We start from the raw sequence: 15,144 nt of genomic DNA, 5'->3' as shown, positions 1-15,144 counted from the left end.
AAAGCTAGGCAAACACACACATAGGTGAAAGAGTGCAAAGGTGAAAGATGGGTGAAGATGTATAACCCATATGAAAATAGTTTAAAAAGTTGTATTAGATACTAACCCTGCACACTTGGGGAGCTCACAATGGCTCTCGTCTCTACTTTGGATGCTTTCCTTGACCTTGTGGAGTGAAAGACCTTTCAAACCACCAGACATATATAATGCTGGAGGCTCAAGGGTCAAACCAAGGCAGGAAGCACTGGCCACACATCACGGACAAGCCTCTCCTTCCATTCTTACTCATCTGACATGATCCCTGCAATGCCACTTAAGGTCACCAGATTCAGGTTACTGAAAGCATGACATTTTAAACCTGACCCCTCTCTCATCCAAACCCATCTGCAATTCATCTTTTAAGGCTGAGATTATTCATTCTGGGGGAATTATCCACTAATCAGCTTTTATCTCCCAACTAGCTCCTCATGCTTGCAGCTAGCCAAGAGCTCAGTCTGGCAGGGGTTCTTGTTCCCTCTGCTCTTACTAGAGGCCACGGTAACACAAAATAGTCTCCCACAGGACATGCTTTCAAATACATTTGATGGCAACTCCATGGTAAGGAAACTGGCACCAATTTAGCAGCCAACACTTCATGTAGCCAGGGTACAGAGGCACAAGCAAAGCTTCAAGTTACGAATTGCTTTTCCTGGGCTGAGCACTAGTTCTTCACATCTTCTTGCAAAGGGAACTGCTCTGTGTGGTTTTGCCCCACCATGATTTTTTGAAGCAGGATGAAAATGAGGGAAAACCAGAATGCCCCACAGGAAAAGGAGGTAAGGACTCCAGTACATCCCCCAAAGTACACATGCACAGAAAGAGGTCAGCACTGCTTTTCGGCTCTTATGCACACTTGCTCACTAGCCTGGCTGCTATTCTGTGTTCAGTATTTGTCAGTCAAGTGTGAAACTCAAGAGAAGTATGTGGTCAAGTGAGTCAATACACTGGGTTCCTCAAGTTCTTCTCTCCTACTTATTATAGCTCATCCTTTGCGACAGCCCTGCCCCGTTCCAGGAAAGCATTTTGTATTGACTGCTCATTTGCTATGAAAATGGTTTGTTCCACTCACTCACACATAGTATGCACCAGCACAACATTCATTTACATCTCTATCTCCCACAGCAGATATCCCTATTCTGCAGGGGCATCACAGTAAGATGTGTCCTTCATTTGCAAGTATCATGCAAAAAAAAAACCCCAAATCCAGGCAGATAAATTCCCTCCTGTATCTCACCCAGAAGCCAAGGCAACTACTGCACAACTTCCAGTTTGCATCAGGAAACACAGCAAGGTAATGATTTTGGTTTATGCAATTTTCAACTCTGAGGACTGGGTAAAAACAAAACCAAACAGAACTCACCTGGATTCCTCCTGAGAAGCAAACTGCTGAACTGGCCAAAAATCCTATTTTACCCACTGCAAAAGAGAAATTCTGGAGATTCTTCAGCTGGTATAATTGAGGATAAAGGGCATTTTATGGATATACAGTGAGAGTATTTTGGGAAAGAGAGATGCTTTTAATTCCCTCTGGTTCATTTAATAAAATTTAAACATCATAGCTTAAAATAATCCTGGCAGGCAGAACAGGCCAGACCTTCAGATCCAATATCCAATCCATCAAAACTGTTCTCTACCCTCTCCTTGGGTAAAATAGCAGGGATGGAGAAAAAGAATCCATTTACGCAGAAGAGCAGAAACCTCTCTACCCAGACCCATTTGTTTTACTCTGCAAATATTGACAGATGAGTAATGCAAACTGCTGCAGACACCGGCTCCTCTTCAAGGCAGCATCAGTTACTAAACCACAACCACAGCTGCAAAAATATTAAGGAATTTAACTAAACGACTCCTTCAAGGGCACAGGATTGTAGGAGGAGCCAGTTTCTGTGCTTTGTTATCACCCCAAAGGTTAAGATTAACACAAAGCAGTGTTACTTTTCTGGATTGAAGAGCTTTAAATAACCATTACATGTGTCCAACCAAGCATTAATATTTCTAGCATGACTTTTTTCTCCAGTATAATAACATTTGAACCTTAGTGTCCTATCTTGCCAAAGCTTTTACACGTGAAGTACCTCATCTGAGAAGTATTACATGATAAAAGCAAATGAAAAGAATAGTAACAATTAAACCCACATCCTGTTAGCTCTCCCCACAGGACAAGCCACAGCACTGATAGCATTGCCAAGAATGGTGTTTTGCATGAGTTAGGAACTTTGGATGACAGACTCAGATCAGGACCTCGATCAACTGACATGTTAACAGCACGTGTGTGCTGGGAGTGACTTCGGAATCAGTTCTGCTTTCATTTGATGCGGGATATTTATTTTGGATATTGTATATTTGGAGCTCCAACAGACCAGATGGCCAATGGCTGTAACCTCAGATGCTATTATTTTTACCAGCCCTAAGTACTTACAGAACTTGAGAAGTATCGAAACAACGACATAAGCTAACAACAACCTTCCAGCATCCTTTTTGTTGTTACTAACACTCTTACACACCTTGTTGCCAGAGACTCACAGGATTTATAGATCAACTTATCTGCCCAGCTGCCAGAAATTATCCCTCAGATGTTTCCTTTGTTTTCCCTTCTCTATCATGTTAACAGAACACAAAGCATAAAATACACACTGAGGTGGTAACCCCGAGTGCAGACAACTGTGGTCAACATCCAGGTAAGCATTTTTAACTTATGCACATAGTAAAAAGCTGCAATAATCCCAACAACCCCAGGCAAAGACATGGGTTTCACCAAAGTCTGGTCCAAATGATGGTTTAGATCCCTTGGACCTTGGCACTCCCCAGGCTGCCAGCCAAATGGAAGCTCAAGAGTTCTCCTGTGTATCACTTGTGGTATTCCTGATGTCTCCAGGGAGCCCTAGAAGTGAAATGTACACCTCAGATTTGAGGTCTAATGAACAAGGCTGTAATTCAGGATAAAACCAAACAGTAAAAGCTGCCAATGCAGAATTTATACAAGTGTTTTCACCCAAGACAGACGTGAGCGAACCCATCTTTATTTAAAGACTACTTGGAAATGTACACAGACATAGTGAGAGCCAAATTCCCTCTTCGCATGGTTTTAAAGGGTTCATTTGCCCTGCCATTTTACCAGGATACTCTGGCTTTTAACAGCAACCCGCCCCTCCACTGGCTCCTCTCAGGTGTCCCCAAAAGGCACACATACTTGCTTGTTTTCCAAAGGATTTTGCTTTTCCTTGGCATTCCCCGTTCCTGGCCTAACCAGCTCACAATTCAAGGAGTCTTTGTTCTAGCAGCAAAGGAAAACATTATTTTTTTACCAGTGCTTTTACCTTTCAGCCTGATGCCAGATCATGGGCTGACGGAATGCAATACATCGCGTCTCCCTGGGCTGAGCAGCACAAGGGGAAGCAACATTAAAAGGTCTAGTATCTATTTCATCCCTGGGAACCAACAGCGAATTAGATAAAACATTACCAGCTCACAGACCCACCACCAGCATCAGGGTTAATATGAAGTGAGCTCCTGCAGGCATCCCCTTTGTGATACATAAGGTTCTTCCATTAATTCTCCCAGCAGTGACCGGCATGTGAGATGGGATTCTTCTGGAGGGAAGGGGTCTTCTTCTAACCCCAGTTTCCTCCCTCAAGAGTCATGTTGTCTGAGGGGTGCACACCATCGCCTAACAGCACGTTTGCTTTAGGGCTATGAGAAACAGGCATGCCAAAGTGAGGATGACAGTGAAGAAAAGCCTTCTGAGCTCTGCCTCAACCAAAGATGCAGTGAGCCCTTTGCTAAATCAATTCATTCCACTTCACGTAACTATAGTTTCAAGCAACATCTAAAATCTCAGTGAACAGCTTCCCAATAGGACAGAAAATTGCTCAAGGTTGCGATTCATCTCCCCAAACGTAGCTGGCTAAATGCAAGGTGTTAGGGCCCATGCTAGTCATAGCACAGGCTTTTCCTACAGTCTCTGGTGAAAGGTGAGCACTTCTAACCCAATATAACCAGTACTAAATCTGCCGGAACTAGGAATTATTAGAACGAAAATCACACATAAAAAAAATATCTCAAACTTGGTATACCCCAAATAGTACCTATTTCAGTATAGGTGCAATTTTGAGCCAGCTTCACAAAACTAATTCTGAGCAATTCTCAAATCACCATAAATCTCTCTTTCCTGAACTTATCTTACCTTCAGCACTACAACAGAGCAGACTGACAGAGCAGGAGACAGAAGTACCACTGTTTCCAATGCCAAAGAGCTAACAGCTATTCACGGAGGAAACAGAAAAACTAAGCTGAAAACAGAGAAAATCCCCACCTGTTTCTGTCAGTTAGGCTCTCCGAGGTATTGCTCATAAAGAGACAAGATGTGACTTTCAGATGCATAATGGTTTTGGTACAGCAGCCCTGGAGAAGCAATTCCAAGCAGCAGCAGAGTGAACTCAACCCCTGTACCACTCATACCATGCTCCATGAAAAATCTGGCATCAGACCTGACATATCATTTCATGTGACCTTTGTAGGGATATTTATACAGAGAAACCACCTCCTGCACAAACCAGTGCTCTGCATTTTCCTTTAAGTCCCTGTAAATTCATAGATGAGCTCTAACTAAATCTGTTGTAGTCTTCCATAGCTCCTTAAACTTATTATTTTTGTATATAATCCAGTTTAAAGCTTCTTCTAGTAAGAAAAGCAGAAAACATACGCTTCAAAAACATTAAGATGGAAACATACATGTAACCAGGGATATCTAATTTCGCTGTACACAAAAGCTGCAGCACACATCACTCCCAATAAAGAAATGCAAGGTTGCATTGTTAATCAGAAAGTGGATGCGAACCACCTGCACTTTATCCCCCATGTTCAAATTTACTAACTTAAGTTAATAGAGCACAAAATGAAAGGCCAATATATCACCCAAGGAAAAGTGTGTTTCAAACAGTATTGTCCTGCTAACTGAACCCCACTGCTGGATGGATTCACTGAGTGCTGCTATCTAGAATTGATTGGAATGTACTATACAACCAGAACAAAACCATTGATTTCCCTGGGTGCCCTTTACTGACGTTGGGTTTGTAAAGGAAACTTTCTAAATATGGAATTAATTCCTGAGGCAATTTTAGCACCTTGTTCAGTATGGACAGGACAGACTGGTGAACTGAGAAACACAACAAAAACATCAAAAGGAGGGGATAAAACAATGTATGCTGGACACTGTGAACATGCTCCTTTTGCTCCCATTTTAATTGTTAAAGACTACTTGCAAGCTACAGTGTAACAGCCACAGAACCACATATTCAGTCTCTTGGTAAAATTCTATCACGGTTTAACCAACCAACCAAGTTGCCGCATCTGCTTACTCCAACTTTACCAGCTATGAGTACCTATTATTTGATTTTAACCTCTACTGATTTTTATTTTCTTTCCAGAAGCCTAAAAAGAAAATTCTCATCTGTTTTCTTTCAAAACCCAAGATTTTTGTACATGTGAGGGATGAAATTAAAGATCTTGTTTAGAATATAAATAGGACTGGTTCAGTGAATGTTATATATGCATCAAAATGCATCCCCACGTGAAAGCTTGAGAGAGAAAGAATGAGAGCATGAGAATGCTCTCCCTCAGCAGAATGAATTACTATTTCCTTAGAGGCACTGATGGCCACACCGAGATGTATCACAAAATGCACAGTATTTTCATGACACCCGAAAAGCTCTACACAAAGCAGCAGAGACCATCACCCAGGTAACGTAACTAATGCAACACATGCATTTGCTTATTTCAAAGAACCTCAGCCCCATAATTGAGAAATTTCCTTCTTTGGGTGCCACCCAAATAACTCTATCAATGGTGTAAAAGGGGAACCAAGAAAAAAAAAAAAAAGAGAGAAATGTAAACCCAAAATGCTATCCAAGGCTTAGAATTGCCATACAGCTCTTGTCAATTCTCAAATCTCTTAGATTACTTTCCTAAATATGGTAAAATAGAAAGCAAGTACAGGAGAACCCATTTTTCCAAATCTTCACAACACTAAGTAAATGCTCTGATACAGATTGTCTTTTTCTTGTACTTGTTTCTATTGACTTTTTCCTTGCTCTCAACATGAAAACATCATCTTACAGACTCCAGAGAAAGTAAGCTACGATAGAAGCTAGAATAGCAAACAGATTTACCATCAAGAGACTGTTTCAAAGCTGAAGAGCTTTAACTGGAATATGCAACACAAATACCAATAATCTGACCCATCAGCTTTCTCAGGCTGCTTCACAGAATATGTGGGGACATCGTTTCTCTCCCACACAGACGAAATTGTTTGCTCTATCATGGTCACACACCATAAGAAGAGACTGGAAATGTATTTTTAAGAGTGGATGCTATGGGTCAGGTAATATAAATATAGCTGTGAATTTGTCAGGCTGCAGTAACGTGGATAGCAGAACTGCAGAACATTCCTTTGGCAGCACGTCCCAACCTGCAGGATTCCTGCAGCTTTTCCGGATTGCTGAAATTTATCTTCTGTCTCTTTGCCTTGGAACAGACCCTGTGAAAGCTGCCGGGAGCCTCCTCCTTGCCCACTTTCCCTTTCTGTTATCCGTCTGTCTTTTCCTCTCTGTCCTACTTGCCCACCATTCCCTTCTCTTCTAACATCTGTGGGCTGCACATCCTCTCATCTCCTTTCTGCCCTACCCAATCATTCCACCAACAGCTCCACTTGTGATGCCCCTTTTTCCTACTCTAGCCACCTTTTCATAGACCTTGGAATTCTGGGGCTGCAAGTTCACCCTTATGAAGGTAAATAAACCTAGCTTTCCTCCAACCAGCTCTCCCTTTTCCTTTAATCCCTACTAAAGCACTGAGAATAACACACGGTTCTCCATTACCATACCTCATCCCATTTTGTTTTGTTTGTTTTAGACAAAACTGACAAATAGTAAAGCTAATACTCTTGCAAAAGCTGTATGATTTTGATACTCCTTTCATATTGCTTTCATGACGATGGCTGAATCCTATAGTTTGCTAATGTTAATAAAGAAAAAAAGACAGATGTAACACCAAAGCAAAAATTCACAAAATATTGAGGCACTTACAGCACAATAAATTGCTTTCAGAGAGAAAAGCCTATTCTGTCACAAATTTGAGAAGCTGAAGGATCCTCCTCCATGCACATGTTGTTCTCCAGATATGTAAAGTCTCCACAGTATGAATATAGGCTGAAATGATTCATTTCACTGCCAAGCAAGAGTTCACAGAAGTCAATAGCCTTGCAAACTGGCAAAAGACCCCAAAACTCCAGGTCTCTAATTTCAGCAGAAAAATGCTGGGATGATTTGCCTTGGAAAATGGAACCAGTTATATCTTCTACATATACCCAAACCATGCAAAATGATGGGTGCAGTAAGAAGGAGAGAGGAAGGCAGCTATTATATTACCATACCTGCAGCTCTGACATGTAATTTGTTGGTTTTAATATACTACATAGCTTCTGGAGTTTTATCTGGCCCAAAGACAGGAGATGCTTTCTATCACCTTGTCTTTGCTGGGGTTCAAGAATCTTTCAAAACTGATGCTATGGTAACAAACAATTACAGCTATCAGCTCTCAGTAGCCCATCTGACAGCTACCTAGACATCTCCTGCAATACACATAATGATTGAGTGCTCAAATTGAATCTGATTAGCCATCAACACCCCTGCCAAGGAGGCAAGAGTTTCTTTAAAATAAGGTCTAGAAAGTTAACACTTCATGTTCCTCCACATGCAGTTAAGATGCTGTAAGCTTATGAACTGAATGCTCTCCTTTTGAAGGATTTCTAAGTCAACAGCAAGGCTCATTTTGTCAATTCCACTCAAAGGTTCCAACTTTGGAATAAATAAGGTGTTAATGTCTATATTTGTAAAAGACCCACACCTTTGCATCAGAGTCTACCTGAAAGCAGTTACAGATTGACTACCTTCCCTAGAAACAAACACCCAGGTTTCTTCTACTCATGCAACACAGGGCAACAGGTAAAAGCCATGCTGACAGCCTGCAGGTCCCTTACATATAAGAAATGTTCTCTGCAAGTGAAGCAGCAGACCTTTTTGAGGGACATCTGTGTATGATCTTGACTGACAGTGAACTTCCACTCATCTCTGCTTGCCAGGAGGTCAGCAAGAGCCAGTAAGAGTTACCACCACATAAAAATCCCACCAATAGATATATTTAGTCATTGCGGTTCAAGGAAAACGACTGCTTGCACTGAAAATAAATTTAGCAATTGTTTCCAGTTTCTGCTTCTTCACTGACTAAGGCACAGCCCAGCTGCTTCACATTCCAGAGGACTTCAGCTGTCTTTTTTCTCCACTCCTCATCCACTTCCTTCTTACAACTGCTCAGACCATCTCAATCTTGCAGCAGTTATCCTGCAGGCTACATTTCTGAACACTCCAATCCTGAAGCTGTGCAACAGAACACCTGCCAAGCCTACGATAACATACTAAAAATGCAAAATTCTGCTCTTTGTGCCATTTAGTGATCATCTTGTACCTGCATTTTGCCACTACACAAAATGAGACTGAACTGCTGATGCTTTTTAAACAGGTTAAAACAAAACACACATGCTGAGCGACATATACATGCAGTAGGTGCTAAAATCCCAAGGAAGACTTGGAACCGAACTGCCTTTACAGTTGTGAAGTGAGTCTTTAGAAGAGTTTAATTTTCATATTCCAAGACACTTCACCGACAATTTTTACTTCCCTTGAAAACCACCAGTAAAGCAGCACTTACACTAGTCAACTGCAAAACTTAACTGGAAAGCCCTCGCTTGTACTGGAGAACACAGTACAGTGGTGAATGAACAACTGAACTGAGAAAGAGCTCTGCCCAGTAACTCAGCTGAGCATAACTGACACAAAGGGAAACTGCAGAAAACTGTACAGGTGTAAAAAAAACTATGCAGGATAATTACCTTCCATAGAATGATCCAAGAGAGGATGACAGTTCAAAATATATCCTTTCCAAAAATGAGAACCCTGGGAAACTTGATGTTAATACAGACACATTCACAGATACATAATTCAAAATCATGTAAATTGATGCAGAGGGCTCTGGACAAACATAAAGTTCCTATAAAGATGGGAATAATCAGGCCTCCTGAATGATTTCTTCTATTTTTCCATTTTCCTTCAGAACAGAGCTCTCCTGGGATTAGATGCTTATACTACAGAATGAGACTTCAGAGGTGAATTTGCTTATCAGGCAAATGCTTATGAGTAAAAGGTGAAAACAACAGCATTTTGTGTCTGTTGGGAATAAATACATCCAGTTGAGTCCTGAGCAGAATAGAGATGACTGACTGCGTGCTAGGTAGCTAGCACTTACAACAGTTATCTCAAACAACCTTTAGCAGACAGCTATTGAAAAAGTGAGCTTACAAGACACATGAACACCCTGCAAGAAATTACAAGATTAAGATTGAAAACATCAAGTAGAATGAATCTTCAAAGTATGGCACAATATGTTCCTTGGTTTTAATAAAGGGTATTTTTGACTGGACCTGCTTCATGGAAGAGCTTGTTTTAGACCTGATGGTATCTAACTGCTCCCTTATTCTCCCTGAATGATGCAGAATAGTTCAATTCCCTGGAGCACGTAATCCATCAGGTAAATAAATAGAGGAATTCATGTATTGCCATGGCAACAGGAAACCCAAGCACCATATGTGACCTTCTCCACTCTTTCTTGGCATCCTTATTTGGGATTTTAGATCAAAACTATAAGACTAACTAGGGTGAGAACAAATATTTTCTGACAGTGAAGATGAAACATCACAGTTCTACAGTAAAGAAGAACCAGCACTGGATGCCATTCCCTCTCCCCAAGTCAGTAAGGGTTTTGCTTTGAAAAAGTGTTTAGAACTCTACTGGCTGGAGCCTAACATAGCAGGAGGCCCAATACTAGTGAAAACAAAATATACCATCTTATTCTACATGACCAGATGACTCCCCTGCACTCCAAAGCAGTGCTGTGAATTGCTGCTCTATGGTGACCTTTCTGTTGGTGAAACAGCAGTACTGAAAGGCTCCAGAGGGAGTCTTGTCTCCTCCTCCTTGGTGGACAGGATGGTAGCTGTTATCATTTATTCTTGTGTTTTATTAAATGCCAACAAGGTGTTTCATTTAAGGACTCAGGGAGCAGATGTATGTAAGATCTCAAGGGATCTAGCCCTACAGGGTAGCACTAGCAGCCTGACTGGCTAGATATGAGAGTCAAACCAAATCCAAGCCCATTCTGAAGTTTGTCAGAGTAGCTTGTTATCAGGCAAGAACCTATTTTATTTACCACATGATGGGGTTTGCCTGTATTTCCCTTCCCATAAGAAAAAGCCAAATTCAAATGTACAGAAATACACAGACCTTAGACCTCATCACATTTGTTTCATGACTCTGTATCCTTTGTTCTGCTACTGTACGCATTTTGACAACTATCCCAGAATTACTGTGGTATTACAGCCTGTGTTTATTTGGTGACACTATTAACCAAACTGTTTGTGTCAATCAGAAGTTCAAATACTCAGAACCAGTGATCAACACTGTACTGCACTGAAACTGCTGGCTTCCAGCCCTCCTTCCCTCTCCTTCCCAGTCTCCTCCAGTTTATATTTAGACTGGATTTTATTATTTTACTTTAAATGCCCTTCTAAAGAAACCAAAGCACAAGCAGTTGAAAGAGGACAATTTCCCAGACTTACAGTTTCTCTCGTTCAGCAAATTGTCACTGCAAGACACAAGTACTAGAAAGAATGCCTCCGCACGAAGGCTTCACCCACTGCATCCTCAACACTATGGTTACAGCACTGACCTGGGGATGGATCTTGCATGATGTCTTGAGTTCTTCAACGGGAGGTCAGTGTGTTGCAAGGTTGGGTCTCTAGGCTGCACAGTGTACGATTTTTGTATGGTATCTTTTGGCCTTTCTACTCTATTGTTTATGGAACCGTGCTGCGTTTGTGTGTGTCTACAGTCATTGTCCTGCTTTTGAACTCTTCACACTGTGTCTCTGGTTTGGAGTTATATTTACTCTTCTCACAGGGTTATTTACTGCACATGAATAAACAAAACCTGATCACTTACTTATACATCTGTAATTACTGTATACAGCACTATCAGCATTGACTAGAACTCCAAGCCAAATTCACCTCTAGCATAAACAAGTGGCAATTACTTTAGAGCTGGCCCCAGGTCTATATATGCTGCTGACACCTTCCTGACTCAGTTCTCTATTTCCCAAACAGTTGCAGCGATATACCAGTAAGCATTGAAAAGACATAGCCAGAATCCCAAAGCAAAGTGCTGTGTTGCGATCCTATGTAAGGGATCGTGCACCAGATTAACCTATGATATTTCTGGAATAACATTTGTCCCATGATGTGATGCACACTTGTGAGACAGTAACTTAGCACTAAGAACTGGAAACATGCCTATGTATTGCACTTAAAAACCGGCTGCTAGGCAGCCAGTCTGCTCATCCCTGGAGGCCGCTCCAGAACCTGTATCATGGGAGAACATATTTGTATACAGCACAGCACAGCACAGAAGCCAGAACAAACCAGGAATGAATGATCAAAACCACAGAGCACTGCTACCAACTTTACTCCTTTGAAACAGGAATCTTTCCTAAATCAGTGGCTGCTGTCCCGGAAAGCCTGAACGCTGCACTCACACATCCCAATTCAGGCTGCTACCCTACGTTTCCCAGTAGGAAACTGCCAAGCTATTCCTTACAATAAAAAATACAAACCAGCATTGATTTTTCTCTGCTAATTAAATGCAGCATAATTAAACTAAGTAACTCCGCGGCTTGATTCGCAAAACGCTAATTGAATCTTTAAAAATACTACTCCCGCTACACGGAAAAACGGGGGCATTCAACCGTCTAAAGTGACAACTGAGAACCAGGCACGACTCCAGCAGCACAGAGAGACAATACGAGCCGTGCTTGAGCGTTTCCTTGTGAGAGCAGCAGCAATCTCAGCAGCCTTTCCCCATCCCTGGCACCTCGAGCAGAGGGGAGAGCTTTGAAGGAGGGAGGAAAAAATGAGCAAGTTCCCTCCTGACATTTGCCCACGGACTCATCCCTCCTCATCCTGCACAAACAGCAGAAGAGGAAAGTTGGAGAAGTTGCTATTAATCATTGCGTGTAGGCCCCGAAGCGTTGCAGCGCCCCGGCTTTACTGATGCTTTGCTCCATGGAAAGGACCGCAGAGGTGCGGGGAAACCAGAGAGGAGGAATAAAGGGGTGAGGGAAACAAAAAGGACAAGGCGGAGGAGAAGACACAAAGCCTGACCCACACGGCACTCGGAGCCGCGCCGGCAGGAGCCGCCGGGCAGAGCATTCCCGGCCGCCCCGGGCCCAGCCGCGGCCCCGGGCCCTGACAGGCACCTCCGGCCAGCCCGGGGCCGCCGGTACCCCCCCAGAGCCCCACCGGGCCGCGCCAGGCCCACAGCCGGCAGCTCCGGCGGGCCGCGGCGGGGCGGCGCTGAGGGGAGGGCGGCGAGCGCGGCCGGCCCCGGCGGGCTCCCCGCGGCCCTCCCGGCCCCGCTCACCTGCTTTCTCGATCTTGCCGGACATGTCGGAGCCGGGCTCGGCGCTCAGGCCCTGCCGCGCAGGTAGCCGGCTGAGCGGCCCGCGGGGCTTTGCCAGCCGCCGCCGCCTCCCGCCTGCTACCGGCCGCGATCCGGGGCTCGGCGCTGCGGCGGCGGCGGGCTGCGGGGCTCGGCGGGGCTGTGGGGCTCCGGCGGCGGCAGCGCCCGCCCCCCGCCCGCTGCGCCGGGCCGCGAGGGGAAGAGGCGGCCCGGGGGCTCCCGCCGCACACGCGCCGCCCCGGGCCGCAGCGCCCCCTGCCGCCCGCCGCCACAGCGCGCCGGGCGGGGCCAGCAGCGGGCAGGGGCCGGGGCCGGGAGCGGCGGCGCCGGGCGCGCTGGCAGGGGCCGGGCAGCGCTCAGCGGGCAGCGCTCGGGACACGGGAGGCCGTGGAGCCCCGGGCCCCGAGGGCTGCTGCGGGCCCCGCTCCGCTCGCCGGGCCTCCGCTGAGGGGGTGGGGGAAACCTGAAGGAAGGAGGCGGCCCTGGGGGCGGTTTCCCCCTCAAAACGCGATGCCCTCAGCGGGGGCTTGGTCAGGGCAGGGAGCCGCCGGGCTGCGCGGCCCTTCGGGCACTCTCCAGGCCTCCAAGGCGCGCTGCGTTTATCCAAATAGGCTGTAACGGCAGAATGCTTCCCTTGGAACTAACCAAACACTAACCAAAGGGAAATGAAGGTGGGATTGCGCAAACCCTGACACAGTTATTGCCTCCAACGGGCACAGAGCATCCTCACAGCGTCCTGTCAAGCACCCCACACCCAGCAGCATTGGCCAATGTGATCCCAGGCTGCCCAGCTCCGCTGCTGGAATTCCCACAGGAGAGCATTGGGATTCAGCTTCCACACACCAACAGCTCCGTCCGGGCCCCCCTGACCTCGGCGGTCGGTTTAGTTTGAGCCTAGGAAGCAGTGGCAGCTCCCTGCGGAGAAGCGAGGGCCCTCCAGCAGGATGACGGCAGAGCCAGCGGGATGACCCTGGGCGACAGTAAATGGATTATGGGCCTATTAGAGAACTGACTCATTCCTATGACTTAATGAAGGACAAACTTCACAGTAATACCTTGACTTGCAGGTAATGCCCTGTGCTGTGGACCAATAAAACTCTGAAGCCTGGTGAGCCCTCAGCGGCTGTTTACTTCCTCCTGAACCAAATAAATCATTCACAAGGCTGCTATTTTTTGCAAGCTTTACACACAACTTTTAAACAAGCTGACTTGTTTAAACATCTCACACACCTGGGGCTGGGCACAAGCTGTAGGAGGAAGTCTCCAACAGGGAGAAGTATGCTCTCATTAATGGTGCTTTTCGAGAGGCTTGTGGAGAGCTCCTGAGTGTATTTTCTTAATAAATCTAAACCAAAAAAAAAAGAAGATTTCGGGGCAGATTTTCCTCTTGCTGACACAGATGTAAAGGGTGGCTGTCCCGAAGCCACGCTGAGCTGTGCTGACTCACTCGTATTAGGGAGTGATAGTAACTAGGAACCGTAGTGGGTGATGCTAATGCAAGCAGACCCGACTGCGAGTACACACAGGAAGCAGACAGATGAAGTAAGAAGCTGCTATTCTTACACCCTCCGCTTTCAGTCTTGGGCAAGGAAGAAGGAGCATGTGTGCAATAACGTGCGATATGAGCAGAACAGCTACTAAATTGGAAGGGCTTTTCATAGTCTCTGATATAAAAAGCCCCGTTCTGCCCATGCTGTATTATTGCCTCCGGGGGATGCTGGAGTTTCTCTTGCATTTTCTGCATTAACATATAACTCACACCGCCGGGAAAACCTGATGCTTCTAAATGTCCCATTGAGTTGACTGAGGAAAAACACCCCAGAGCTGACTATGTTGGCGTGAGTGTGCTGTTATGGACAGAGTTGGGACCAGGAGAGCTGTGTATGTCTTTCTATTGCCATTACAGAGCAGCACAAGGTGCTACGGAGACGTTGGAACTGGATGAACTTCAGGTCCTTTCCAACCCAAACTGTTCTATTATTCTATGATATTTCTTGCTGCAGGCTGGGGAGAGAGGGAAGAGGAGGACTGTAACTGTTACCTTCGAATGGGAGCAATACTGAAGCATCCTGCAATGAGCCAATTTTTCAGGTGCCGATGCTACATCAGCGGATTATGTTGTGTCTTTGTACCAGTGTGGACACCTGCTTTGATGAGAGTGCAGTGCTAAAGGTCATCTTGCAGCAAGAGGCAAGCAAGAGGGGTCCAACAAGTGGAGCCTCCTTCACTGGGAGAAACTACCTGCCCACAAACCTCTGCAGATGGTCGGTCTCCACATGCAAACCCCTCCGATGTAGTCTGCTTCATGCTTGTTCACCTATGCCGCCAGCAGCTAGGGAAAGGCCAACAGACAGAAACTGCAGCCCCTCAGGGTGATCTCCTGCACTGAGTCACTGGACTTTACAACTGACCCACTGAACGGGGAAATCGGGCAAGAAATGCCAACAGAGACGTGCGATTAGAGAAGAGCTCTCCTGCCCTCTAG

At 45.2% G+C, this 15,144-nt stretch overlaps 1 protein-coding gene across 3 annotated transcripts in view; it reads right to left on the bottom strand.

Moving 5' to 3' along the window:
- Positions 1-12,810, bottom strand: part of RAPGEF1 (Rap guanine nucleotide exchange factor 1) — an 83,478-nt gene extending 70,668 nt beyond the window's left edge. For all 3 annotated transcript variants that reach the window (XM_065695727.1, XM_065695728.1, XM_065695729.1), the window contains exon 1: positions 12,621-12,810. In XM_065695727.1, coding sequence (XP_065551799.1) covers positions 12,621-12,645 — 25 coding nt within the window. In that variant the 5' untranslated portion in view covers positions 12,646-12,810. The remainder of the gene's footprint in view (positions 1-12,620) is intronic.
- Between the last annotated feature and the right edge of the window lie 2,334 nt (positions 12,811-15,144).

Source organism: Lathamus discolor, chromosome 15 (assembly GCF_037157495.1).
Source record: "Lathamus discolor isolate bLatDis1 chromosome 15, bLatDis1.hap1, whole genome shotgun sequence".
Taxonomy (NCBI): Eukaryota; Metazoa; Chordata; class Aves; order Psittaciformes; family Psittacidae; genus Lathamus; species Lathamus discolor.
This window is presented reverse-complemented; position numbering and strand designations above follow the sequence as displayed.